Source organism: Anas acuta, chromosome 28, assembly GCF_963932015.1.
Source record: "Anas acuta chromosome 28, bAnaAcu1.1, whole genome shotgun sequence".
Taxonomy (NCBI): domain Eukaryota; kingdom Metazoa; phylum Chordata; class Aves; order Anseriformes; family Anatidae; genus Anas; species Anas acuta.
The window spans coordinates 2409020-2433936 of record NC_089006.1 but is presented as its reverse complement, the minus strand read 5'-3'; the positions used below and the strand labels follow the sequence as shown (position 1 = coordinate 2433936).

General features: G+C 51.4%; 6 protein-coding genes and 1 pseudogene across 6 annotated transcripts; all 7 read left to right on the top strand.

The window, feature by feature from the left end:
• Positions 1-1897: 1897 nt before the first annotated feature.
• On the top strand, positions 1898-2949 carry LOC137845628 (feather beta keratin-like). Its single transcript, XM_068662980.1, has 2 exons — positions 1898-1932; positions 2269-2949. Exon 2 carries the CDS (start codon positions 2290-2292, stop codon positions 2584-2586), a length of 297 nt encoding a protein of 98 aa, XP_068519081.1. The 5' UTR covers positions 1898-1932; positions 2269-2289; the 3' UTR covers positions 2587-2949.
• Positions 2950-6158: 3209 nt separating this feature from the next.
• Positions 6159-7368, top strand: LOC137845582 (feather beta keratin-like; annotated as a pseudogene).
• Positions 7369-10068: 2700 nt separating this feature from the next.
• Positions 10069-10948, top strand: LOC137845602 (feather beta keratin-like). The gene is made up of 2 exons (XM_068662950.1): positions 10069-10103; positions 10440-10948. The coding sequence occupies exon 2, from the start codon at positions 10461-10463 to the stop codon at positions 10755-10757; it is 297 nt and encodes a 98-aa protein (XP_068519051.1). The 5' UTR covers positions 10069-10103; positions 10440-10460; the 3' UTR covers positions 10758-10948.
• A 2460-nt stretch (positions 10949-13408) lies between these two features.
• Positions 13409-14147, top strand: LOC137845573 (feather beta keratin). The gene has a single exon (XM_068662914.1). It carries the CDS (start codon positions 13425-13427, stop codon positions 13719-13721), a length of 297 nt encoding a protein of 98 aa, XP_068519015.1. The 5' UTR covers positions 13409-13424; the 3' UTR covers positions 13722-14147.
• A 2373-nt stretch (positions 14148-16520) lies between these two features.
• LOC137845588 (feather beta keratin-like) lies at positions 16521-18051 on the top strand. Its single transcript, XM_068662934.1, has 3 exons — positions 16521-16549; positions 16931-16982; positions 17307-18051. The coding sequence occupies exons 1-3, from the start codon at positions 16521-16523 to the stop codon at positions 17622-17624; spliced, it is 399 nt and encodes a 132-aa protein (XP_068519035.1). The 3' UTR covers positions 17625-18051.
• A 2100-nt stretch (positions 18052-20151) lies between these two features.
• LOC137845590 (feather beta keratin-like) lies at positions 20152-20537 on the top strand. Its single transcript, XM_068662935.1, has one exon. It carries the CDS (start codon positions 20169-20171, stop codon positions 20463-20465), a length of 297 nt encoding a protein of 98 aa, XP_068519036.1. The 5' UTR covers positions 20152-20168; the 3' UTR covers positions 20466-20537.
• Positions 20538-23965: 3428 nt separating this feature from the next.
• On the top strand, positions 23966-24688 carry LOC137845625 (feather keratin 1-like). The gene has a single exon (XM_068662973.1). It carries the CDS (start codon positions 23982-23984, stop codon positions 24276-24278), a length of 297 nt encoding a protein of 98 aa, XP_068519074.1. The 5' UTR covers positions 23966-23981; the 3' UTR covers positions 24279-24688.
• Positions 24689-24917: the final 229 nt, after the last annotated feature.

Here is a 24917-nt window from a genome sequence, read left to right as displayed (position 1 = left end):
TTGGGTAGACCCTGAGGTGCGAGACATGTTTTTCCTTGGAAAATTAATTGAAGCTTCCTTCCTTTCTTCTTTTGGGGTAGATGCAGCTGGTGTCCTATGTCCCAAGTGCACAGGAGATTTCCTCCTCATGCATACGAGTTGTCTGAGTGCGGCAGAGGCCCAATGGCCCTCATCAGGCTCACCTGGAGCCTCCCACCACACCCTCTTCCCATTGACCCTGGTGCTATAGTCAAGTTTTGTCCTGAGCCTTTGGCCCCCCCTTCAGATCTGGGTCATCAGTGTGGGTTGCCTGCTCTGTTGCAGATTTGCTTATGCCTGCCCCTGGGTTGCCTTGGTAGGGCTAAAGTTGCCCAGTGGTTTCCCAGCTTTCTCTTGGGTCTGTCTGTGTTACTTTTCTGGGCCTGGTCAGCAGTCTTTGGGCCTCGTGTTGACCCTGGTTGCCGTCACTGGACCTGACCCTGAAGTGTGGACTGTCTTGTCATCAGTCCTGTGTCACCACCATGAACCTGACCACTGAGCTAGACGCCTGGCTGAATCTGCCTTCCATCTCCTCATCTTCCTTGGTCAGGTGCTGTACAACGAGGGCCATTGCTGGTATAGCTGATGCCCTGTTGGCTGTGTGGCCTTGCTTGGCTCCTGACTCCCATTGTGTAGGCAGCAGGTGGCTCGTACTGAGCCGTGACAGCACTCTTTGGGATAGATGTTTACTGTCATCATCAGGGTAGTACTGTGCACCTTCAAAGCTTTCCTCATCTTCCTAAATGAGGAATTTGGTCGGGCCTCTGTGATTTGACAGTTGCCTTTGTCTGCTGTTGTCCCAGCCTCATCGGGAAGGCATTTTGTCCAGCCCTTGGGAAGATGGCCTGGCTGAGGGGCCTGAGCTGTGTATGCCTAGTATTCCTTGCTGGGCAGTCGTGCCCCCAAGAAACACGCTGCTGGTATGGCTTGGTGTCACTTCTTGGCACACGTCCCCAGGGAGGTGCTGATACCTGCTGCTGCCCAGGCTGCCCTCAACGGCACTCTCAGACCTCCCTTGTTTCTGGGCAGGGTTCTGTGTTGCACAGAAATACGGTCACATGTTTGCTGGTGTGTGCTGTTCCATTGGTATGTGGGGTCAAAGCAGAATCTGAGGCGTGGAGATGGGGAAGGAGGAAAGCAGCTGTATTTGTTGTCCGGTATGGGGCTTTGTCTGCAGGAGACATCTCGGTTTAACAGGAGTGGGCAGCAGGAGCGAGTAGTAGAGTGAGAGCCATGTCCGTGTTTCTGAAAGAGGCCTGCTGTGGTGACAGGGGACCTCTAGTTGCTGGGGACAGAGGGGAGAGGAAAACCAGTCAGGCTTTTGTCACCTGAGAGCAAGGCTTGATCCCACAGAAGGGCTGAGGCTTGATGGCAGAGCAGCCATACTTGGAAATCTGGTGCCTAAGGCAGCCTGAGCAGGTTGATAGGTAAAGCAAAGGCTGTACCTGCTCTTTGCTGATGAGCCTGGCTGGCAGTCTGACCTTTAAGGGCGGGTTTGCATGGAAATGAGTACCCATGCATTTAGGACAAAGCCTGAAGGAAGCTGCAGGAGGGTGAGAGGCTGGCACCACTTGACAATTTGGCCATCTCCTTCTTTTTGCCTTCATCTTCTTCCTGTGCTTTTGTGTCACTTCCCCAGAAGCATTTTGGCCTGTAATCCTGTCACTTGAAAGGAGCCTGTGTGATGGAATGGGTATGTCCTGACCAGGAAAACGAAAAGGGGTCACTGCAGGGAACATAAGTCACCCATCTCTTCCATTGCGGTGTTTTGCATGCAAGATGAGCTTTCTGGTATACACATTACATGCGCAAAAGGCACCTCTGGGCCTGGGGCAGTCTGGACTGGTATAAAAGCCTGTCCAACAGCAGGCTCCATCATCCACTTCTCTTGCCTTCTCCTCCTTGGCGAACAAGGTGAGCTGCAAGTGCCTTCTCCTCACTCCCCTCATTCTCTTCTTCTCCCCTTGGCCTTCTGGCCTCGACCGAGTCTTTGCCTCCATGTAGCTCTTTGTGTGGTCCTTGCTCCTTGACGCTGCTCCCTCCATCACTGTTCTGCTTGCCACTGAGGGGAGAGGTGGGAGGAGGTCTTGGACTGTCTTTGCAGGGGCCCTTGGGGACCCAAGTTCCCAAGCCCCTCCCTGTCCTCATGTACGCTATCCCTGCTCCCCAGACTATACCTTCTGTCTTGGCCAGCAGGCTATCAGGCTGCTGCTGACACGCTGTGTGTGCTTTGCCTGCCCTCTCTCCCAGGTGCGCCTCCATCCCACAGCCATGTCGTGCTACGATCTGTGCCGTCCCTGTGGGCCAACCCCACTTGCCAACAGCTGCAACGAGCCCTGTGTCCGGCAGTGCCAGGACTCCCGTGTGGTGATCCAGCCCTCTCCCGTGGTGGTGACCCTGCCCGGCCCCATCCTCAGCTCCTTCCCCCAGAACACCGCTGTGGGATCCACCACCTCAGCTGCTGTTGGCAGCATCCTGAGTGAGGAGGGAGTGCCCATCTCCTCCGGGGGCTTTGGCCTCTCTGGCTTTGGTGGCCGCTACAGCGGCAGAAGGTGCCTGCCCTGCTAAAGCCCACGAGGATGTCCAGTGAGCGCATTGACCAGGAAGCCCGAAGCCCTGTGCCGGACTGAGGACGGAGCTGCTGGCCAGAGTTTCCAGATGGGCTGAGCACCCTGGAAACACAGACAGCTTCTTCTCCAGTTTTCTTGTCTGCATTCTGTGCCCTTGTTGTCTGCTGCTGTCCTGTGCCATGGATTCATCTGGAAGCAAGTCAAGAGTTTCCTGTTTTTTCTTCGTTCCATCTTCCGAAGGAGGAAGACCTGCACGCTTTTCCGGGTGAAGTGGGATCTGACTGCCAGCTGTCTTTTTGGCAGCGTGGTCTGGATCCTTTTTTCCATGTGCTGCTTTGATTCATTCTTCAGACTCATTAAAGTTTTTGCTTCAAAGTAATCTGAGTCTCTTTATGTTCCTTTTTCTATTGGGATGTTCAGTGAATCTCTCCAGTGAGAAATGTGATGTCTTGGATTGGAATAGCATGAGAGGATATGGTCCTAATGTGTATCTCCTTCGTTCCTGTGGGAGATGAATACCCTTTAAGAATTTGGTCTTTATAAGAGTGTAAGGAGGTGCAGGAAAGTCATATTGGCAAAGTCTGAAGTCTTAGAAGTGTGTCCGGGAACTCCCTCTCATTGAAATATCACCAACAAGGAAGGATTTCCAACACTTCCTATTCTGCTGTGTAAGGCATGAAGTTATGAATGGGCGACGCATGATTAAAAAAGAAAAGCCACGCACCTTTCTCCCAAGACCAGGAAGCCTGAAGCCAGGTGCTGGACTGAGGATGGAGCTGCTGGCCAGAGTTTCTAGATGGGCTGAGCACCCTCGTGGCCTCCTGCAGAGCAGAGAGGGAAGCCAGGGTGCCAGCCTGCGCTGTCTGGAAACACGGCCAGCAGACATCTTCTTCTTGTGCTTTCTTCTCTTCAGCATGAGTCCTTGTTGTCTCATCCTGTCCTGTGCCATGGTTTCATCTGGAAGCACATCAAGGGTGTCCTGTTTGTTCTCCTTCTTGCCATGCGAGGGGGGAAGACGTGCTTCCCATTGTGGTGAAGGGGGTCTGACTGCCAGCTGTCCTTTTGGCAGTCTGGACTGGATTTCTTCATCCACAAGCTGCTTTGATTCCTTCTTCAGACTCATTAAAGTTTACGCTGCACTGTGATCTGTGTCCTGTCATGTTCCTTTTCTTTTGGTATTCCCAGGAAACTGTCCACTGGGAAATCTGTGGATATATATTTTAAAATATTTATCGGAATGTTTCGGTTAAAACATTACTTCCCTGGTTGGTTGTGTTATTACTGGCTCATACTGAATGGAACTTCTCATGCTGTCCCCTATGCTGGGGAAATCCTACAGCACTTTACACCATAGCTAAAGGCCTGCCTTCCCTGACTGATTGCTTTTTCAGGCAAAGTCCTGAGTCTTGCTGTGTGGGAAGACCCTCAATAAACACCCTCTTTGTTAATATTCCTGAGTCACCCTGGGCTGACAGTGGGAGCATAGTGCTGTGAAGAGCTGATACCGGAGAGGGAAGGCAACAACTGCAGCAGGTGATCAGGGAACGTAGGGAACTGCAGGGAACTGGAGCTTTTGGGCAGAGTAGCATTCTGAAGACCGACTGCTGGGTAGTACTGGCCAGTGGGAAACCACATGTGTGTGTTTGCTGAGATGCATGGGGAGAGGAAATTGAGGGAAACGATTGTTGTGCTTTGTGCTGTGCTGGTGCGGCCTCACATTGAGTACTGTGTTGAGTTTTGGCTGCCACAGTATAAGAAGGTTATAAAACTATTAGAGTGCCCAAAGGAGGGCTACAAGTTGGTGAAAGGTCTCGAGGGAAAGACATATGACCAGTTTTCTCAGTCACCTGTGTTTTTCAGCCTAGAGAATAGGAGACTGAGGGGAGGCCTCCTTGCGGCCTACAGCTTCTTCACGAGGGAAATTAAAGGTAGGCCCTGTTCACTTCTCTGTGGTGACAGTGGCAGGACCTGAGGAAATGGCATGGATCTGCAACAAGGGAGGTTCAGGCTGGATGTTAGGAAAAGCTTCTTCACTCTGAGAAGGCAGTCAGCACCGGAACAGGCTCCTCCTGGGAGTGGTCATGGCACTGAGGCTGCCGGCATTCAGGAAGCGTTTGGAAACCACCCTCAGAAATATATTCTGATTGCTTGGTGGTCCTGTGTGGAGATAGAAGTTGTACTTGATGATCCTTGTGGGTCCCTTCTAACTCAGGATATTCTAGGATTCTATGAAGCAGAGGTCGTGATGCATACTTTCCTCTATAGACATCCTGCTGTCATTCTCAGGCCGTGCCAGCTTGTGATGAGTTTTCGTGTTGCATGGGAAGTTTTCCAAGCATTTTGCAGTGGAGGTTATTGAATTAGCACACAGTTTGAAAGCAGAAGTTGCAGGAAGCCTTGAGGAGGAGGAAGGAGGAGTTGTGAAGCCACTACATCACTGCACTGACCTTTGGTAGTGTGAGGGGTGTAGACTTAGCATGTGTTGGAAAGGGGTGTCTCTCCTCAAACGTCCTTCTTCTGTTGACTGGGGACTTCAGGAGGCTGCCCAGCAAAGGAGGGAAGGGCAAAGAACATGTGAATTTCTCCTGTGTGAGATTGCAGACAATCTAAAAGCCAACAGCTTATCCAACCTGACTCGCATGTTCAGACAAAACTTTTTGTGGTAGGTTGACCCTGTATTTCTTTTAGATGACCTTGAAGCTGTTCCCTTACTGTCATCGCCATATAATGGGCTTTTAGAATCAGAAAGGAAAATATGGGAAAAGGAAGCTTGTACATAGAGAAATAACAGTTTAATAAGTAAGGAAGAAAGGAAAAACTGAAGAAGAAGTGGTGTAAAGCTACTTACCTCCAGCATGCCCAGCTGGTCCCTAAACAACTACTATGGGAAATACTTGTGCCCTGGCTTCTCTCAAATTTTCTTGCTGAGTAGGATGCTACCTTTAATGGAACATCTCTGTTTATTTTGGGTCAACCATCCTTACTGTGTTCTCTGCAAGACTTATGCCCAGACCCAGCGTACTTTGCCAGGGCACAAGTGTGGGGAATTGTGTAGGAGTGAAAAGCAGAGAAAGCCTTTACATTGTGCAAGCACTTCTCAGCAACAGCTAAAATGTCTTTGTGTTACGAACATAACTTTGGCTACAAGTCTCAATAACAGAAAGATAGGAACTGAATTGAAGAAAATTAACTCAATTCCAGCAAGTAAAAGTACAGTGAAAGAGTTCGGGTGTAGGTTAAGCAATGGATGTAGTTGTCCTGTCAGAGAAAAGCGTTTGTAAGACAGGTCATATTTTTGGAAGTGCTACAAAACATGCAAAATTCAATATAAAATTCCATAAAGGAAGATACCAGAGGATAAGAGACAGGCATCCCCTGGAGTGCTGCGAGAGTCCTCATCAACAGCTGCATCGTCTCCTTCTGCTGACGTGTATTTTTGCCTGTAAACATTTTAGCCTCTAATCCCCTGACTTGAAGAAGCACACATGGCAGAATGGCTATGACAGCAGTAAGGAAATGAAAGGGGAGCACTGCAGGGAACAAATAAATGCCAGAGATTCTTAAATTGTAATGTCTTGCATATGAGATGAGCTTGCTGGTAAAAACATTACGTGTGCAGATGTTGCCTCTGGGCCTGGGGCAGTTTGAAGACTATAAAAACCTGTCTAACAGCAGTCTCCCTCATCCACTTCTCTTGCCGTCTCCTCCTTGGTGAACAAGGTGAGCTGTAGGAGCCTTCTCCATACCCCCCTCTTGCTCTTCTCCGCTTGGCCTTCTGGCCTCCACCGAAGCTCTGGCTCCGTGTAGGTTTGGTGTGGGCCTTGCTCCTTGACTCTGCTCCCTCTGTTGCTGTTCTGCATGTCACTGATTGGGGAAGAGGGAGAAGGTCTTAGACTGTCTTTGCAAAGGCCCTTGGGCTTGTCTCTGTCGTCGTGGGCCCTGTCCCTGCTCCCAAGACTACACATTCTGTCTTGGCCAGCATGCTGTCAGGCTGCTGCTGACATGCTGCGTGTGCTTTCCCTACTCTCTCTCCCAGGTGCGCCTCCATCCCGCAGCCATGTCGTGCTACGATCTGTGCCGTCCCTGTGGGCCAACCCCACTTGCCAACAGCTGCAACGAGCCCTGTGTCCGGCAGTGCCAGGACTCCCGTGTGGTGATCCAGCCCTCTCCCGTGGTGGTGACCCTGCCCGGCCCCATCCTCAGCTCCTTCCCCCAGAACACCGCTGTGGGATCCACCACCTCAGCTGCCGTTGGTAGCATCCTGAGTGAGGAGGGAGTGCCCATCTCCTCCGGGGGCTTTGGCCTCTCTGGCTTTGGTGGCCGCTACAGCGGCAGAAGGTGCCTGCCCTGCTAAAGCCCACGAGGATGTCCAGTGAGAGCATCGACCACGAAGCCCGAAGCCTGGTGCCGGACTGAGGACGGAGCTGCTGGCCAGAGTTTCCAGAGGGGCTGAGCACCCTCGTGGCCTCCTGCAGAGCAGAGAGGGAAGCCAGGGTGCCAGCCTGCGCTGTCTGGAAACACGGCCAGCAGACATCTTCTTCTTGTGCTTTCTTCTCTTCAGCATGAGTCCTTGTTGTCTCATCCTGTCCTGTGCCATGAGTTCATCTGGAAGCAAGTCAAGAGCATCATCTTTGTTCTTCCTCTCACCATGTGAGGGAGGAAGACATGCATCCCATTGTGGTGAAGGGGGTCTGACTGGCAGCTGACCTTGTGGCAGCCTGGCCTGGATTTCTTCGACCACGAGCTGCTTTGATTGCTTCTTGAGACTCATTAAAGTTTATGCTGCATTGTAATCTGTGTCTCCTCATGATACTTCCCTTTTGAGATTTTCAGCCACTCTCTCTAGAGGGAACTGGGATAACGTAGAATCTAAAGTTGTGGTTAGCCCCCACGTCATCTGTGTGCCTACAGTCCTGTTTCTGAAGCACTGAACCAGTCCCGCAGGGCTGCACAGGTGCTGCTTGTGTGTTTGCCAGACCATTCTGCAGCATTCAAGTGAGGGATTTTGGCGAGTCCCTGTCTCACCCTTGCCTACGAGAGCAAGGAGAGGAAGAAACCCTCCTGGATGAAGCTGTTGTGCCTTCCTGACCTTCTGCCCCAAAATGCAAGAGAGCCAACATCAGGGAGGGAAGCAACATGGCTTGGGAGTGGCTGTTTGGTCCAACTACACTGCGCTCTGGTGATTGCTCCTGCCACAGGGGAAACAAGGGAAAACAAGCTCCATAGCCCTTCTTCCCTTATGCTCTAGTCCTCCACAGGAGATGCTTTTGTCTGTGTCACCCACTCCTGCTTGAGGCAGAGTGAGGGGCACCTCTCATGCTATCCCCTGTGCTGGGGAAATCCTATCATGCCTTACACCATAGCTGAAGGCCTGCATTCTCTGACCAACTACTGGTATGAGGCAAAGCCCTCAGCCTTGCTGTGCAGGAAGACTCTCAGGAAACATGCTCCTTGTCAACATTCCTGGGCCACCTTGAGCTGACAGCAGGAGCAAAGTGCCGTGAAAAGCTGATACCAGGGAGCGAAGGCAACAACTGCAGCAGGCGATCAGGGAGTGCAGGGTGCTGCAAGGCATTGCAGCTTTTGGGTAGACCCTGAGGTGCGAGACATGTTTTTCCTTGGAAAATTAATTGAAGCTTCCTTCCTTTCTTCTTTTGGGGTAGATGCAGCTGGTGTCCTATGTCCCAAGTGCACAGGAGATTTCCTCCTCATGCATACGAGTTGTCTGAGTGCGGCAGAGGCCCAATGGCCCTCATCAGGCTCACCTGGAGCCTCCCACCACACCCTCTTCCCATTGACCCTGGTGCTATAGTCAAGTTTTGTCCTGAGCCTTTGGCCCCCCCTTCAGATCTGGGTCATCAGTGTGGGTTGCCTGCTCTGTTGCAGATTTGCTTATGCCTGCCCCTGGGTTGCCTTGGTAGGGCTAAAGTTGCCCAGTGGTTTCCCAGCTTTCTCTTGGGTCTGTCTGTGTTACTTTTCTGGGCCTGGTCAGCAGTCTTTGGGCCTCGTGTTGACCCTGGTTGCCGTCACTGGACCTGACCCTGAAGTGTGGACTGTCTTGTCATCAGTCCTGTGTCACCACCATGAACCTGACCACTGAGCTAGACGCCTGGCTGAATCTGCCTTCCATCTCCTCATCTTCCTTGGTCAGGTGCTGTACAACGAGGGCCATTGCTGGTATAGCTGATGCCCTGTTGGCTGTGTGGCCTTGCTTGGCTCCTGACTCCCATTGTGTAGGCAGCAGGTGGCTCGTACTGAGCCGTGACAGCACTCTTTGGGATAGATGTTTACTGTCATCATCAGGGTAGTACTGTGCACCTTCAAAGCTTTCCTCATCTTCCTAAATGAGGAATTTGGTCGGGCCTCTGTGATTTGACAGTTGCCTTTGTCTGCTGTTGTCCCAGCCTCATCGGGAAGGCATTTTGTCCAGCCCTTGGGAAGATGGCCTGGCTGAGGGGCCTGAGCTGTGTATGCCTAGTATTCCTTGCTGGGCAGTCGTGCCCCCAAGAAACACGCTGCTGGTATGGCTTGGTGTCACTTCTTGGCACACGTCCCCAGGGAGGTGCTGATACCTGCTGCTGCCCAGGCTGCCCTCAACGGCACTCTCAGACCTCCCTTGTTTCTGGGCAGGGTTCTGTGTTGCACAGAAATACGGTCACATGTTTGCTGGTGTGTGCTGTTCCATTGGTATGTGGGGTCAAAGCAGAATCTGAGGCGTGGAGATGGGGAAGGAGGAAAGCAGCTGTATTTGTTGTCCGGTATGGGGCTTTGTCTGCAGGAGACATCTCGGTTTAACAGGAGTGGGCAGCAGGAGCGAGTAGTAGAGTGAGAGCCATGTCCGTGTTTCTGAAAGAGGCCTGCTGTGGTGACAGGGGACCTCTAGTTGCTGGGGACAGAGGGGAGAGGAAAACCAGTCAGGCTTTTGTCACCTGAGAGCAAGGCTTGATCCCACAGAAGGGCTGAGGCTTGATGGCAGAGCAGCCATACTTGGAAATCTGGTGCCTAAGGCAGCCTGAGCAGGTTGATAGGTAAAGCAAAGGCTGTACCTGCTCTTTGCTGATGAGCCTGGCTGGCAGTCTGACCTTTAAGGGCGGGTTTGCATGGAAATGAGTACCCATGCATTTAGGACAAAGCCTGAAGGAAGCTGCAGGAGGGTGAGAGGCTGGCACCACTTGACAATTTGGCCATCTCCTTCTTTTTGCCTTCATCTTCTTCCTGTGCTTTTGTGTCACTTCCCCAGAAGCATTTTGGCCTGTAATCCTGTCACTTGAAAGGAGCCTGTGTGATGGAATGGGTATGTCCTGACCAGGAAAACGAAAAGGGGTCACTGCAGGGAACATAAGTCACCCATCTCTTCCATTGCGGTGTTTTGCATGCAAGATGAGCTTTCTGGTATACACATTACATGCGCAAAAGGCACCTCTGGGCCTGGGGCAGTCTGGACTGGTATAAAAGCCTGTCCAACAGCAGGCTCCATCATCCACTTCTCTTGCCTTCTCCTCCTTGGCGAACAAGGTGAGCTGCAAGTGCCTTCTCCTCACTCCCCTCATTCTCTTCTTCTCCCCTTGGCCTTCTGGCCTCGACCGAGTCTTTGCCTCCATGTAGCTCTTTGTGTGGTCCTTGCTCCTTGACGCTGCTCCCTCCATCACTGTTCTGCTTGCCACTGAGGGGAGAGGTGGGAGGAGGTCTTGGACTGTCTTTGCAGGGGCCCTTGGGGACCCAAGTTCCCAAGCCCCTCCCTGTCCTCATGTACGCTATCCCTGCTCCCCAGACTATACCTTCTGTCTTGGCCAGCAGGCTATCAGGCTGCTGCTGACACGCTGTGTGTGCTTTGCCTACCCTCTCTCCCAGGTGCGCCTCCATCCCACAGCCATGTCGTGCTACGATCTGTGCCGTCCCTGTGGGCCAACCCCACTTGCCAACAGCTGCAACGAGCCCTGTGTCCGGCAGTGCCAGGACTCCCGTGTGGTGATCCAGCCCTCTCCCGTGGTGGTGACCCTGCCCGGCCCCATCCTCAGCTCCTTCCCCCAGAACACCGCTGTGGGATCCACCACCTCAGCTGCTGTTGGCAGCATCCTGAGTGAGGAGGGAGTGCCCATCTCCTCCGGGGGCTTTGGCCTCTCTGGCTTTGGTGGCCGCTACAGCGGCAGAAGGTGCCTGCCCTGCTAAAGCCCACGAGGATGTCCAGTGAGCGCATTGACCAGGAAGCCCGAAGCCCTGTGCCGGACTGAGGACGGAGCTGCTGGCCAGAGTTTCCAGATGGGCTGAGCACCCTGGAAACACAGACAGCTTCTTCTCCAGTTTTCTTGTCTGCATTCTGTGCCCTTGTTGTCTGCTGCTGTCCTGTGCCATGGATTCATCTGGAAGCAAGTCAAGAGTTTCCTGTTTTTTCTTCGTTCCATCTTCCAAAGGAGGAAGACCTGCACGCTTTTCCGGGTGAAGTGGGATCTGACTGCCAGCTGTCTTTTTGGCAGCGTGGTCTGGATCCTTTTTTCCATGTGCTGCTTTGATTCATTCTTCAGACTCATTAAAGTTTTTGCTTCAAAGTAATCTGAGTCTCTTTATGTTCCTTTTTCTATTGGGATGTTCAGTGAATCTCTCCAGTGAGAAATGTGATGTCTTGGATTGGAATAGCATGAGAGGATATGGTCCTAATGTGTATCTCCTTCGTTCCTGTGGGAGATGAATACCCTTTAAGAATTTGGTCTTTATAAGAGTGTAAGGAGGTGCAGGAAAGTCATATTGGCAAAGTCTGAAGTCTTAGAAGTGTGTCCGGGAACTCCCTCTCATTGAAATATCACCAACAAGGAAGGATTTCCAACACTTCCTATTCTGCTGTGTAAGGCATGAAGTTATGAATGGGCGACGCATGATTAAAAAAGAAAAGCCACACACCTTTCTCCCAAGACCATATTTAATATGAGGGAGAGTCCAAAACCCAAGTCTAGAGGTGTCTTCCTTAGAAAGGTGATGCATAAGTGGACCTGAGTGACCATAATGTTTATGGGTTACACTAACGTTGTTGATGACACCAAGACGAGTGGTACAGTTGATATCCCTATTGGGAATGGATTTTAGCAGAAGTCACCCTGCCAGATGGGAGAACTGGGGCCATGTGAACTTCATGGAGTTCAGCAAGGGCACGTGCAAGTTCCTGCATCTGATTTGAGGAGATCCCCCATGTCAGTACAGGCTGGCTGTGGGCATGTATTTGTGGTGCTTTGACACATGGTTTAGTGGTAGCCTTGGCAGTGCTAGGCTAAGAGTTGCACTTGATGATCTTAGAGGTCTTTTCCAACCTAAATGACTCTATGATTCTGTGAATTGACTGAGATTGGCCCTGCAGTGTAGGAGTCAGCAATATGTGCTTGTAGCCCAGAAACCCAATTACATCTTGGGCTGCATGAAAAGAAGTGTGTCCAGCAGGAAAAAGGGAGGTAATTGTCTCCATCTGCTGTGCTCTACTTCACCCAGAGTACCATATCCATCTCTGGGTTCCCTGGTACAAGAAAGACATGGACCTGTTAGAGCAGGTCTAGCAGAGGCCTTGAAAATGACCTGGGGGCTGGAGTACCTCTGCTCTAAAGGCAGGCTGAGAGAGTTGGGCTTGTTGAGCCTGGAGAGGAGAAGGCTCCAGGGAAACCTTTTTGCAGCCTTTAAATATCTGAAGTTGTCTTGTAAGAAAGATGGATAAAGACTTTTTACCAGGCACAGCAGTGACAGAACAAGGGAAAACAGTTTTAAATGGAAAGACGGTAAGTTGAGAGGGGATCTAACGAAGAAAGTTTTCACAGTGAAGGTTGTTACACACTGGAAGAGGTTGTGCAGAGAAGTTGAGGATGCCTCAGCACTGAGAATGTTCAAAGTAAGGTTGAATGGAATATGAGTAACCAGATCTGGCAGATGTCCCTGCCCAAGGCAGAAGGTTGAACTAGATGATCTTTAAAGGTCCCTTCCAAACTAAGCCATTCCCTAACTTAAGATTTTATTATAGCATTAGGGGGAACAATTGATGATGCTGGCCCTCCCATGTGGAAGTCCAGGCGAAGCTTCAGGGTTAGGAGGAAACCTACCCCAAACATCAGGACAAGTGTTGAAGCAAGGCCCCAAAGGGCAAGAGGCTGGCATTTCCAGACGAGGTTGCACACTCCTCATCACTGGCTGCATCATCTGCTTGTGCTGACGTGTCACGTCTCCTGGAAAAAAATATTTTGGCCTCTAATCCTGTGACTTGAAAGAAGACTCCATGGTGGAATGGGCATGTCTTAAGCAAGGAAATGAAAAGGGAGCGTTGCAGGGAACAGAAACAAGACACCCATTCCTTTAATTGTAGTGTTTTACATACAAATGGGCTTGCTATAACACATACTGCATACGTGGTGTGCCACTGGGCCTGAGGCTGTCCGAGCCAGTATAAAAACCCATCCAACAGCATGCTCCATCATCCACTTCTCTTGCCTTCTCCTCCTTGGCGAACAAGGTGAGCTGCAAGTGCCTTCTCCTCACTCCCCTCATTCTCTTCTTCTCCCCTTGGCCTTCTGGCCTCGACCGAGTCTTTGCCTCCATGTAGCTTTGGTGTGTGTCTTGCTCCTTGATGCTGCTCTCTCCATCACTGTTCTTCTTGCCACTGAGGGGAGAGGTGGGAGGAGGTCTTGGACTGTCTTTGCAGGGGCCCTTGGAGACCCAAGTTCCCAAGTCCCTCTCTGTCCTCATACACCATTTCCCTGCTCCTCTGACTATGCCTTCTGTCTTGGTCAGCAGGCTGTCAGGCTGCTGCTGACATGCTGCGTGTGCTTTCCCTGCCCTCTCTCCTAGGTTCACCTGCATCCCGCAGCCATGTCGTGCTATGATCTGTGCCGTCCCTGTGGGCCAACCCCACTTGCCAACAGCTGCAACGAGCCCTGTGTCCGGCAGTGCCAGGACTCCCGTGTGGTGATCCAGCCCTCTCCCGTGGTGGTGACCCTGCCCGGCCCCATCCTCAGCTCCTTCCCCCAGAACACCGCTGTGGGATCCACCACCTCAGCTGCCGTTGGCAGCATACTGAGTTCTGAAGGAGTGCCCATCTCCTCCGGGGGCTTTGGCCTCTCTGGCTTTGGTGGCCGCTACAGTGGCAGAAGGTGCCTGCCCTGCTAAAGCTCATGAGGACGTCCAGTGAGCACAAAGACCACGAAGCCCGAAGCCCTGTGCCGGACTGAGGACGGAGCTGCTGGCCAGAGTTTCCAGATGGGCTGAGCACCCTCGTGGCCTCCTGCAGAGCAGAGAGGGAAGCCAGGGTGCCAGCCTGCGCTGTCTGGAAACATGGCCAGCAGACAGCTTCTTCTTCTTGCGCTTTCTTCTCTTCATCCTGAGTCCTTGTTGTCTCCTGCTGTCCTGTGCCATGAGTTCATCTGGAAGCAAGTCAAGAATGTCCTGTTTCTTCTTCCTGCCATCTTCTCAGGGAGGAAGATGTGCATGCTTTTGTGGTGAAGTAGGGTCTTGCATGACAGCTGTCCTTGTGTCAGACTTGGCCGGATCCCTTCCATTGTGAATTGTTGTGATTCCTTCTTCAGACTCATTAAAGTTTTTGCTTCAAAGTAATCTGAGTCTCCTTATGTTCCTTTTCTATTGGGATATTCAGTGAATCTGTCCAGTGAGAAATGTGATGTCTTGGATTGGAAAAGAATGAGAGAATATGGTCCTAATGTGAATCTCCTTCGTTCCTTTAGGAGATGAGTACCCTTAAAGAATTTGGTCTTTATAAGAGTCTAAGAGAGGTGGGCAAATTTGTATTGACAAAGTCTTAGAATCATAGAATTAAAGAACTGGGTTTGAAAGGGACCTAAATATATCTCTGGGTCCAACCCCCATTGTGAAAGCAGGTTTCTTAGAGCAGTTTGCCCAAGTAGGTACCCAGACCGGTCTTTAGTGTCTTCAAAGAAGGAGAGTCCAAAACCTTCCTGTGCAGCCTGTTCCAGTGCTCTGTCACTGTCACTGTGAAGAACTTTTGAATGTTGGTGCGGAACTTCCTGTGATCCATTTTGTGTACATTGCCCCTTTTCCTTTCCCCACAAACCCCTGAAAAGAGGTTGGCCACATCCCTCTGTCTCCTACACTTAAGGTATTTATAAACATGAATAAGATCCCCTCTCAGTCTTCTTTTCTCAAGGCTCAACAGACCCAGGTCTGTCAGCCTTTCCTCATAGGTGAGATGTTCCTTGCCCCCTTTGTGGCCCTACACTGGACTCTTTCCAGGAGATTCCTGTATTTTTTATTCCAGGAACCCAGAACTGGATACAGTACTCCAGGTGAGGCCTGACCAGGGCTGACCAGAGCTGAGTAGATCCAAGGAGGATCACCTCCCTTGACCGGCTGGTCACCTTCCTTTAAATGCACACTAGGATCCCTTTGGCCTTCTTGCCTACAAGGGCACACTGCTGGCTCATGGCCAACTTGTCGTCCACCGGGACCCCCAGGTCCTTTTCCACAGAGCTTCTCTCCAGCAGGTCATCCTCCAGCGTGTACTGATACATACGGTTGTTCCTTCCCAGGGGCAGGACTCTACACTTACTCTCGTTAAACCTCATTTGGTTTCTCCCTGCCCAGCTCTCCAGCCTGTCCAGATCTTGCTGAATGGCAGCACAGCCTTCTGAAATGTCAGCCACTATGCCTAGCTTTGCATCATTGGTGTACTTGCTGAGGGTAGACACTATTTCCTCACCAAGGTCGTCAATGAAGATGATGAAGAAGACCAGACGCAGCACTGACCCCTGGGGAACATAGCTACTCACAGGTCTCCACCTGGACTGTGCAATGCCGATAACCACCCTCTTAGCTAGGACAGACAGCCAGTTCTCAACCCACTTTATTGTCCAATAATCTATCCCACACGTTCTCAGCTTTGCTAGCAGGATGCCATGGGAGAGGGTTATGGGTGACACTAACGTTGTTGATGACACCAAGACGAGTGGTACAGTTGATATCCCTATTGGGAATGGATTTTAGCAGAAGTCACCCTGCCAGATGGGAGAACTGGGGCCATGTGAACTTCATGGAGTTCAGCAAGGGCACGTGCAAGTTCCTGCATCTGATTTGAGGAGATCCCCCATGTCAGTACAGGCTGGCTGTGGGCATGTATTTGTGGTGCTTTGACACATGGTTTAGTGGTAGCCTTGGCAGTGCTAGGCTAAGAGTTGCACTTGATGATCTTAGAGGTCTTTTCCAACCTAAATGACTCTATGATTCTGTGAATTGACTGAGATTGGCCCTGCAGTGTAGGAGTCAGCAATATGTGCTTGTAGCCCAGAAACCCAATTACATCTTGGGCTGCATGAAAAGAAGTGTGTCCAGCAGGAAAAAGGGAGGTAATTGTCTCCATCTGCTGTGCTCTACTTCACCCAGAGTACCACATCCATCTCTGGGTTCCCTGGTACAAGAAAGACATGGACCTGTTAGAGTAGGTCTAGCAGAGGCCTTGAAAATGACCTGGGGGCTGGAGTACCTCTGCTCTAAAGGCAGGCTGAGAGAGTTGGGCTTGTTGAGCCTGGAGAGGAGAAGGCTCCAGGGAAACCTTTTTGCAGCCTTTAAATATCTGAAGTTGTCTTGTAAGAAAGATGGATAAAGACTTTTTACCAGGCACAGCAGTGACAGGACAAGGGAAAACAGTTTTAAATGGAAAGACGGTAAGTTGAGAGGGGATCTAACGAAGAAAGTTTTCACAGTGAAGGTTGTTACACACTGGAAGAGGTTGTGCAGAGAAGTTGAGGATGCCTCAGCACTGAGAATGTTCAAAGTAAGGTTGAATGGAATATGAGTAACCAGATCTGGCAGATGTCCCTGCCCAAGGCAGAAGGTTGAACTAGATGATCTTTAAAGGTCCCTTCCAAACTAAGCCATTCCCTAACTTAAGATTTTATTATAGCATTAGGGGGAACAATTGATGATGCTGGCCCTCCCATGTGGAAGTCCAGGCGAAGCTTCAGGGTTAGGAGGAAACCTACCCCAAACATCAGGACAAGTGTTGAAGCAAGGCCCCAAAGGGCAAGAGGCTGGCATTTCCAGACGAGGTTGCACACTCCTCATCACTGGCTGCATCATCTGCTTGTGCTGACGTGTCACGTCTCCTGGAAAAAAATATTTTGGCCTCTAATCCTGTGACTTGAAAGAAGACTCCATGGTGGAATGGGCATGTCTTAAGCAAGGAAATGAAAAGGGAGCGTTGCAGGGAACAGAAACAAGACACCCATTCCTTTAATTGTAGTGTTTTACATACAAATGGGCTTGCTATAACACATACTGCATACGTGGTGTGCCACTGGGCCTGAGGCTGTCCGAGCCAGTATAAAAACCCATCCAACAGCATGCTCCATCATCCACTTCTCTTGCCTTCTCCTCCTTGGCGAACAAGGTGAGCTGCAAGTGCCTTCTCCTCACTCCCCTCATTCTCTTCTTCTCCCCTTGGCCTTCTGGCCTCGACCGAGTCTTTGCCTCCATGTAGCTTTGGTGTGTGTCTTGCTCCTTGATGCTGCTCTCTCCATCACTGTTCTTCTTGCCACTGAGGGGAGAGGTGGGAGGAGGTCTTGGACTGTCTTTGCAGGGGCCCTTGGAGACCCAAGTTCCCAAGTCCCTCTCTGTCCTCATACACCATTTCCCTGCTCCTCTGACTATGCCTTCTGTCTTGGTCAGCAGGCTGTCAGGCTGCTGCTGACATGCTGCGTGTGCTTTCCCTGCCCTCTCTCCTAGGTTCACCTGCATCCCGCAGCCATGTCGTGCTATGATCTGTGCCGTCCCTGTGGGCCAACCCCACTTGCCAACAGCTGCAACGAGCCCTGTGTCCGGCAGTGCCAGGACTCCCGTGTGGTGATCCAGCCCTCTCCTGTGGTGGTGACCCTGCCCGGCCCCATCCTCAGCTCCTTCCCCCAGAACACCGCTGTGGGATCCACCACCTCAGCTGCCGTTGGCAGCATCCTGAGTGAGGAGGGAGTGCCCATCTCCTCTGGGGGCTTTGGCCTCTCTGGCTTTGGTGGCCGCTACTGCGGCAGAAGGTGCCTGCCCTGCTAAAGCTCATGAGGATGTCTAGTGAGCACAAAGACCACGAAGCCTGAAGCCAGGTGCCGGACTGAGGACAGAGCTGCTGGCCAGAGTTTCCAGAGGGGCTGAGTACCCTCGTGGCCTCCTGCAGAGCAGAGAGGGAAGCCAGGGTGCCAGCCTGCGCTGTCTGGAAACACGGCCAGCAGACATCTTCTTCTTGTGCTTTCTTCTCTTCATCCTGAGTCCTTGTTGTCTCCTGCTGTCCTGTGCCATGAGTTCATCTGGAAGCAAGTGAAGAGTATCATCTTTGTTCTTTCTCTCACCATGTAAGGGAGGGAGATGTTCATTCTGTTCTGGTAAAGTGGGGTCTGACTGACAGGTGTTTGTGTGTCAGCTTGGACCTGATCCCTTCCTCCAAGTGCTGTTTCGATTCTTTGTTCAGATTCATTAAAGTTTATGCTGCAATGTAGTCTGAGCCTCCTTATTTTCCTTTTTTTATTGGGATGTCCAATGAAGCTGTCCAGGGAGAAATGTGATGTCTTAGGGTGGAGACGCGTGGTCAGATATGGTCCTAATATGATCTCCTCCATGCAAGTTGGATTTGACTAGTCTTGAGGCATATATCCATTTGTGGAGAAGTGAAGTGGTGTGTGTTGTAAAACATAACGAGGTATGCTTGTGCAGGCCAGTGAACAACTGGATGATGCTCTGATGGTGGATTACCACTCTAAAGATATTGTTTTGCTCATGCTTCCTCCAAGCACAACTGTGAAAACCTCAAAGATGAGAGAGTCACAAAGAAGTCAAAGGGACAAGGAGCATCTAGGACAGCAGTGTAAATTGAGATCTAAGCCCTGCTTTGATCTTGTGCTGTGGATGTGTATACTGTTTAGGGGAGTGAGAGGGAAACATGGAGGATGTTTTCTGTCTCTAGGGAGAAAATCAGAGTATGTGATATGTCCGGAAAACCTTGCATAGGGCAGGAATGGAACAGAACAAGTATGATCTCCCCTGGTAGAAATGTCCTGTGGTGAAAAGTGTTATGTCTTTCAGGGTATTACATGTGCATCACTGTGTCCTGAAGCCAAGTGGGTCTGGGGAAGCCCTGCAGGACCCCTCCAAAAATCCCATTCTGATGCTGTGCAGGCTAGGCTGTGCCTGGGTTGGTCCCAAGCCAATGATTGCTTTGTCCCTCCACCCTGGCCTCAAGCTGGGGAGACCGAGGTTGTGGCACACCAACAGCTCTGTTCTCAGTCCCCCCTTCCCATACTCTTGTCCTCCACAGGCAGTGCTGTGCTCCTGCCACTCTGATCCTGCCTCAGGCAGAGTTAGGGGCACGTCTGGTGCCTTTGCTCGTCTGGCTGCCCTTGTGAAGACTCCCGGAGCATGCGTGCTGCTGAGCAGGGTGTGTGGGGCGTCCTGGGGAAATCCTACCAAATATGTGCTTGTGCCTGCTGTGCTGTCAGTCTGGACAGCCAGAGCGCAAAGACACAGGCAGGCAGAGTGATGTGTACCGATTACTTAGCATGCGCTTTTGTTATTGAAGCTCTCCAGTAGAAAGTCTTGGGACAGCAGCAGCCTTCATTCCCAATTTTTGGAATTAAGATGTATAAAGCAGGAAGGTATGAAGGAAAGAAGTATGATTACAAGAGAAGAGCCAGGCACATTTCTCCCAAAAGCAATAGTTAATTTGATGGGGAGTCAAAAAACAAGACTAGAGGAGCCCTGCCTAGAAAAGTAATGTTTAACTCAAGATGAGGGCATATTATAAAGGGGAGCAATTGTTGTGGCCAGACTTTGAACATAGAAGTCCATCCTGGTGCTTCAGGGATGGGAGGAGAACAGCCTCAATCATCAAGATAAATACTAACACAATGCCCCAGAGACTAAGAGGCTGGCATCCCCTGGAGTGCTAGGACACTCTTCATCACTGGCAGTACCATTCTTGTGCTGACGTGTCCTTTTTCAGACATTTTGGCCTCTAATCTTGTCACTTGAAAGGAGCCTGCCTGATTGAATAAGCATGCCCTAAACAGGGACATAAAAAGGAAGTATTGCAGGTAACATAAACAAGACAATTTCTGTAATTGTGATGTTTTGCATGGAAGATGAGCTTCTGGTAAACACATTACAATTGCAAAGGATGCTTTGTACCTGGAGTGTTCTTGTCCCGGTATAAAAACACATCCAACAGCAGGCTCCATCATACACTTCTCTTACCTTCTCTTCCTTGGTGAACAAGGTGAGCTGCAAGTACCTTCTCTGCACTTCCCTTATTCTCTTCTTCTCCCCTTTGCCTTCTGGCCACGACCGAGTCTTTGCCTCTGTGTAGTTTCAGTATGGGCTTTGTCCCTTGAGGCTGCTCACTATTCCGCTTGTCACTGCGGTGGTAGCTTGGAGAAGGTCTTGGGCTATTTTTGCAGAGGCCCTTGGGCCCCTCCCTGTCCACATGTACCCTATCCCTGCTCCCCAGACAATGCCTTCTGTCTTGGCCAGCATGCTGTCAGGCTGCTTCTGACATGCTGCGTGTGCTTTCCCTACCCTCTCTCCCAGGTGCGCCTCCATCCCACAGCCATGTCGTGCTACGATCTGTGCCGTCCCTGTGGGCCAACCCCACTTGCCAACAGCTGCAACGAGCCCTGTGTCCGGCAGTGCCAGGACTCCCGTGTGGTGATCCAGCCCTCTCCCGTGGTGGTGACCCTGCCCGGCCCCATCCTCAGCTCCTTCCCCCAGAACACCGCTGTGGGATCCACCACCTCAGCTGCCGTTGGTAGCATCCTGAGTGAGGAGGGAGTGCCCATCTCCTCTGGGGGCTTTGGCCTCTCTGGCTTTGGTGGCCGCTACTGCGGCAGAAGGTGCCTGCCCTGCTAAAGCCCACGAGGATGTCCAGTGAGAGCATCGACCACGAAGCCCGAAGCCCGGTGCCGGACTGAGGACGAAGCTGCTGGCCAGAGTTTCCAGAGGGGCTGAGCACCCTCGTGGCCTCCTGCAGAGCAGAGAGGGAAGCCAGGGTGCCAGCCTGCGCTGTCTGGAAACACGGCCAGCAGACATCTTCTTCTTGTGCTTTCTTCTCTTCAGCATGAGTCCTTGTTGTCTCATCCTGTCCTGTGCCATGAGTTCATCTGGAAGCAAGTCAAGAGCATCATCTTTGTTCTTCCTCTCACCATGTGAGGGAGGAAGACATGCATCCCATTGTGGTGAAGGGGGTCTGACTGGCAGCTGACCTTGTGGCAGCCTGGCCTGGATTTCTTCGACCACGAGCTGCTTTGATTGCTTCTTGAGACTCATTAAAGTTTATGCTGCATTGTAATCTGTGTCTCCTCATGATACTTCCCTTTTGAGATTTTCAGCCACTCTCTCTAGAGGGAACTGGGATAACGTAGAATCTAAAGTTGTGGTTAGCCCCCACGTCATCTGTGTGCCTACAGTCCTGTTTCTGAAGCACTGAACCAGTCCCGCAGGGCTGCACAGGTGCTGCTTGTGTGTTTGCCAGACCATTCTGCAGCATTCAAGTGAGGGATTTTGGCGAGTCCCTGTCTCACCCTTGCCTACGAGAGCAAGGAGAGGAAGAAACCCTCCTGGATGAAGCTGTTGTGCCTTCCTGACCTTCTGCCCCAAAATGCAAGAGAGCCAACATCAGGGAGGGAAGCAACATGGCTTGGGAGTGGCTGTTTGGTCCAACTACACTGCGCTCTGGTGATTGCTCCTGCCACAGGGGAAACAAGGGAAAACAAGCTCCATAGCCCTTCTTCCCTTATGCTCTAGTCCTCCACAGGAGATGCTTTTGTCTGTGTCACCCACTCCTGCTTGAGGCAGAGTGAGGGGCACCTCTCATGCTATCCCCTGTGCTGGGGAAATCCTATCATGCCTTACACCATAGCTGAAGGCCTGCATTCTCTGACCAACTACTGGTATGAGGCAAAGCCCTCAGCCTTGCTGTGCAGGAAGACTCTCAGGAAACATGCTCCTTGTCAACATTCCTGGGCCACCTTGAGCTGACAGCAGGAGCAAAGTGCCGTGAAAAGCTGATACCAGGGAGCGAAGGCAACAACTGCAGCAGGCGATCAGGGAGTGCAGGGTGCTGCAAGGCATTGCAGCTTTTGGGTAGACCCTGAGGTGCGAGACATGTTTTTCCTTGGAAAATTAATTGAAGCTTCCTTCCTTTCTTCTTTTGGGGTAGATGCAGCTGGTGTCCTATGTCCCAAGTGCACAGGAGATTTCCTCCTCATGCATACGAGTTGTCTGAGTGCGGCAGAGGCCCAATGGCCCTCATCAGGCTCACCTGGAGCCTCCCACCACACCCTCTTCCCATTGACCCTGGTGCTATAGTCAAGTTTTGTCCTGAGCCTTTGGCCCCCCCTTCAGATCTGGGTCATCAGTGTGGGTTGCCTGCTCTGTTGCAGATTTGCTTATGCCTGCCCCTGGGTTGCCTTGGTAGGGCTAAAGTTGCCCAGTGGTTTCCCAGCTTTCTCTTGGGTCTGTCTGTGTTACTTTTCTGGGCCTGGTCAGCAGTCTTTGGGCCTCGTGTTGACCCTGGTTGCCGTCACTGGACCTGACCCTGAAGTGTGGACTGTCTTGTCATCAGTCCTGTGTCACCACCATGAACCTGACCACTGAGCTAGACGCCTGGCTGAATCTGCCTTCCATCTCCTCATCTTCCTTGGTCAGGTGCTGTACAACGAGGGCCATTGCTGGTATAGCTGATGCCCTGTTGGCTGTGTGGCCTTGCTTGGCTCCTGACTCCCATTGTGTAGGCAGCAGGTGGCTCGTACTGAGCCGTGACAGCACTCTTTGGGATAGATGTTTACTGTCATCATCAGGGTAGTACTGTGCACCTTCAAAGCTTTCCTCATCTTCCTAAATGAGGAATTTGGTCGGGCCTCTGTGATTTGACAGTTGCCTTTGTCTGCTGTTGTCCCAGCCTCATCGGGAAGGCATTTTGTCCAGCCCTTGGGAAGATGGCCTGGCTGAGGGGCCTGAGCTGTGTATGCCTAGTATTCCTTGCTGGGCAGTCGTGCCCCCAAGAAACACGCTGCTGGTATGGCTTGGTGTCACTTCTTGGCACACGTCCCCAGGGAGGTGCTGATACCTGCTGCTGCCCAGGCTGCCCTCAACGGCACTCTCAGACCTCCCTTGTTTCTGGGCAGGGTTCTGTGTTGCACAGAAATACGGTCACATGTTTGCTGGTGTGTGCTGTTCCATTGGTATGTGGGGTCAAAGCAGAATCTGAGGCGTGGAGATGGGGAAGGAGGAAAGCAGCTGTATTTGTTGTCCGGTATGGGGCTTTGTCTGCAGGAGACATCTCGGTTTAACAGGAGTGGGCAGCAGGAGCGAGTAGTAGAGTGAGAGCCATGTCCGTGTTTCTGAAAGAGGCCTGCTGTGGTGACAGGGGACCTCTAGTTGCTGGGGACAGAGGGGAGAGGAAAACCAGTCAGGCTTTTGTCACCTGAGAGCAAGGCTTGATCCCACAGAAGGGCTGAGGCTTGATGGCAGAGCAGCCATACTTGGAAATCTGGTGCCTAAGGCAGCCTGAGCAGGTTGATAGGTAAAGCAAAGGCTGTACCTGCTCTTTGCTGATGAGCCTGGCTGGCAGTCTGACCTTTAAGGGCGGGTTTGCATGGAAATGAGTACCCATGCATTTAGGACAAAGCCTGAAGGAAGCTGCAGGAGGGTGAGAGGCTGGCACCACTTGACAATTTGGCCATCTCCTTCTTTTTGCCTTCATCTTCTTCCTGTGCTTTTGTGTCACTTCCCCAGAAGCATTTTGGCCTGTAATCCTGTCACTTGAAAGGAGCCTGTGTGATGGAATGGGTATGTCCTGACCAGGAAAACGAAAAGGGGTCACTGCAGGGAACATAAGACACCCATTTGTTTAATTGTGTTGTTTTGCATACTTGAATGTCCTGTTGGTAAACACATTAGAAGTGCAAATGGTGCCTCTATGCCTGGGGCAGTCTGGACTGGTATAAAAGCCTGTCCAACAGCAGGCTCCATCATCCACTTCTCTTGCCTTCTCCTCCTTGGCGAACAAGGTGAGCTGCAAGTGCCTTCTCCTCACTCCCCTCATTCTCTTCTTCTCCCCCTGGCCTTCTGGCCTCGACCGAGTCTTTGCCTCCATGTAGCTCTTTGTGTGGTCCTTGCTCCTTGACGCTGCTCTCTCCATCACTGTTCTTCTTGCCACTGAGGGGAGAGGTGGGAGGAGGTCTTGGACTGTCTTTGCAGGGGCCCTTGGAGACCCAAGTTCCCAAGCCCCTCTCTGTCCTCATATACCATTTCCCTGCTCCTCAGACTATGTCTTCCATTGTCCAGGAAACTGTCAGGCTGCTGCTGACATGTGGTGTGTGTTTTCTCTACCCTCTCTCCCAGGTGCGCCTCCATCTCGCAGCCATGTCGTGCTATGATCTGTGCCGTCCCTGTGGGCCAACCCCACTTGCCAACAGCTGCAACGAGCCCTGTGTCCGGCAGTGCCAGGACTCCCGTGTGGTGATCCAGCCCTCTCCCGTGGTGGTGACCCTGCCCGGCCCCATCCTCAGCTCCTTCCCCCAGAACACCGCTGTGGGATCTTCAGCATCTGCTGCCGTTGGCAGCATCCTGAGTGAGGAGGGAGTGCCCATCTCCTCCGGGGGCTTTGGCCTCTCTGGCTTTGGTGGCCGCTACAGTGGCAGAAGGTGCCTGCCCTGCTAAAGCCCACGAGGATGTCCAGTGAGAGCATCGACCACGAAGCCCGAAGCCAGGTGCCGGACTGAGGACAGAGCTGCTGGCCAGAGTTTCCAGATGGGCTGAGCACCCTCGTGGCCTCCTGCAGAGCAGAGAGGGAAGCCAGGGTGCCAACCTGTGCTGTCTGGAAACATGGCAAATACCTTAATCTTTAAATAACTTCTTCTGATTGCTTCTGTTGCATTTTTACTTTGCTTTATGTAATCCTCTCTTTATGAATGAGTTGAGGGTACTTAATGTCTGAGTAAGAAAAGCAGTGTCTTGTCTGTGTTCCAGTGTTAATGGCTTAAATGGCTTCCTTCCTTTACATAAATATTTACTTTGCTTTTGCATTGTGGAATGTTTGCCTATCTCATTAAACTGAGTCTGCATCTTAATTTGAATTTCATTGTGTTTTGTTCTCTTCTTCCACCCTTTTGGGTGGAGTAAATCATTATATGGTAAAATCTATGCATTTATTAAACCATACCTTCACAGCTGAATTCGAGAATTTAATAGTCAGCAAAAATCAACACTAAGTTTTTTTCACCATTTACTCCATTCTCAAGCATTCAACTGGTTTTCTTGCTAGCTTTTTCAATTTTTTCCACATCCATGTGGAATGTT

Excerpts from the sequence above, each read along its gene's own strand:
- LOC137845573 (XM_068662914.1), top strand. The coding sequence starts at position 13,425 with ATGTCGTGCTATGATCTGTGCCGTCCCTGTGGGCCAACCCCACTTGCC.
- LOC137845602 (XM_068662950.1), top strand. The coding sequence starts at position 10,461 with ATGTCGTGCTACGATCTGTGCCGTCCCTGTGGGCCAACCCCACTTGCC.
- LOC137845590 (XM_068662935.1), top strand. The coding sequence starts at position 20,169 with ATGTCGTGCTACGATCTGTGCCGTCCCTGTGGGCCAACCCCACTTGCC.
- LOC137845588 (XM_068662934.1), top strand. The coding sequence starts at position 16,521 with ATGTGGAAGTCCAGGCGAAGCTTCAGGGT. Across the intron at positions 16,550-16,930 it reads TCCAGGCGAAGCTTCAGGGT|CATCATCCACTTCTCTTGCC; the intron begins TAGGAGGAAACC and ends AACAGCATGCTC. Across the intron at positions 16,983-17,306 it reads GCGAACAAGGTGAGCTGCAA|GTTCACCTGCATCCCGCAGC; the intron begins GTGCCTTCTCCT and ends CCTCTCTCCTAG.
- LOC137845625 (XM_068662973.1), top strand. The coding sequence starts at position 23,982 with ATGTCGTGCTATGATCTGTGCCGTCCCTGTGGGCCAACCCCACTTGCC.
- LOC137845628 (XM_068662980.1), top strand. The coding sequence starts at position 2,290 with ATGTCGTGCTACGATCTGTGCCGTCCCTGTGGGCCAACCCCACTTGCC.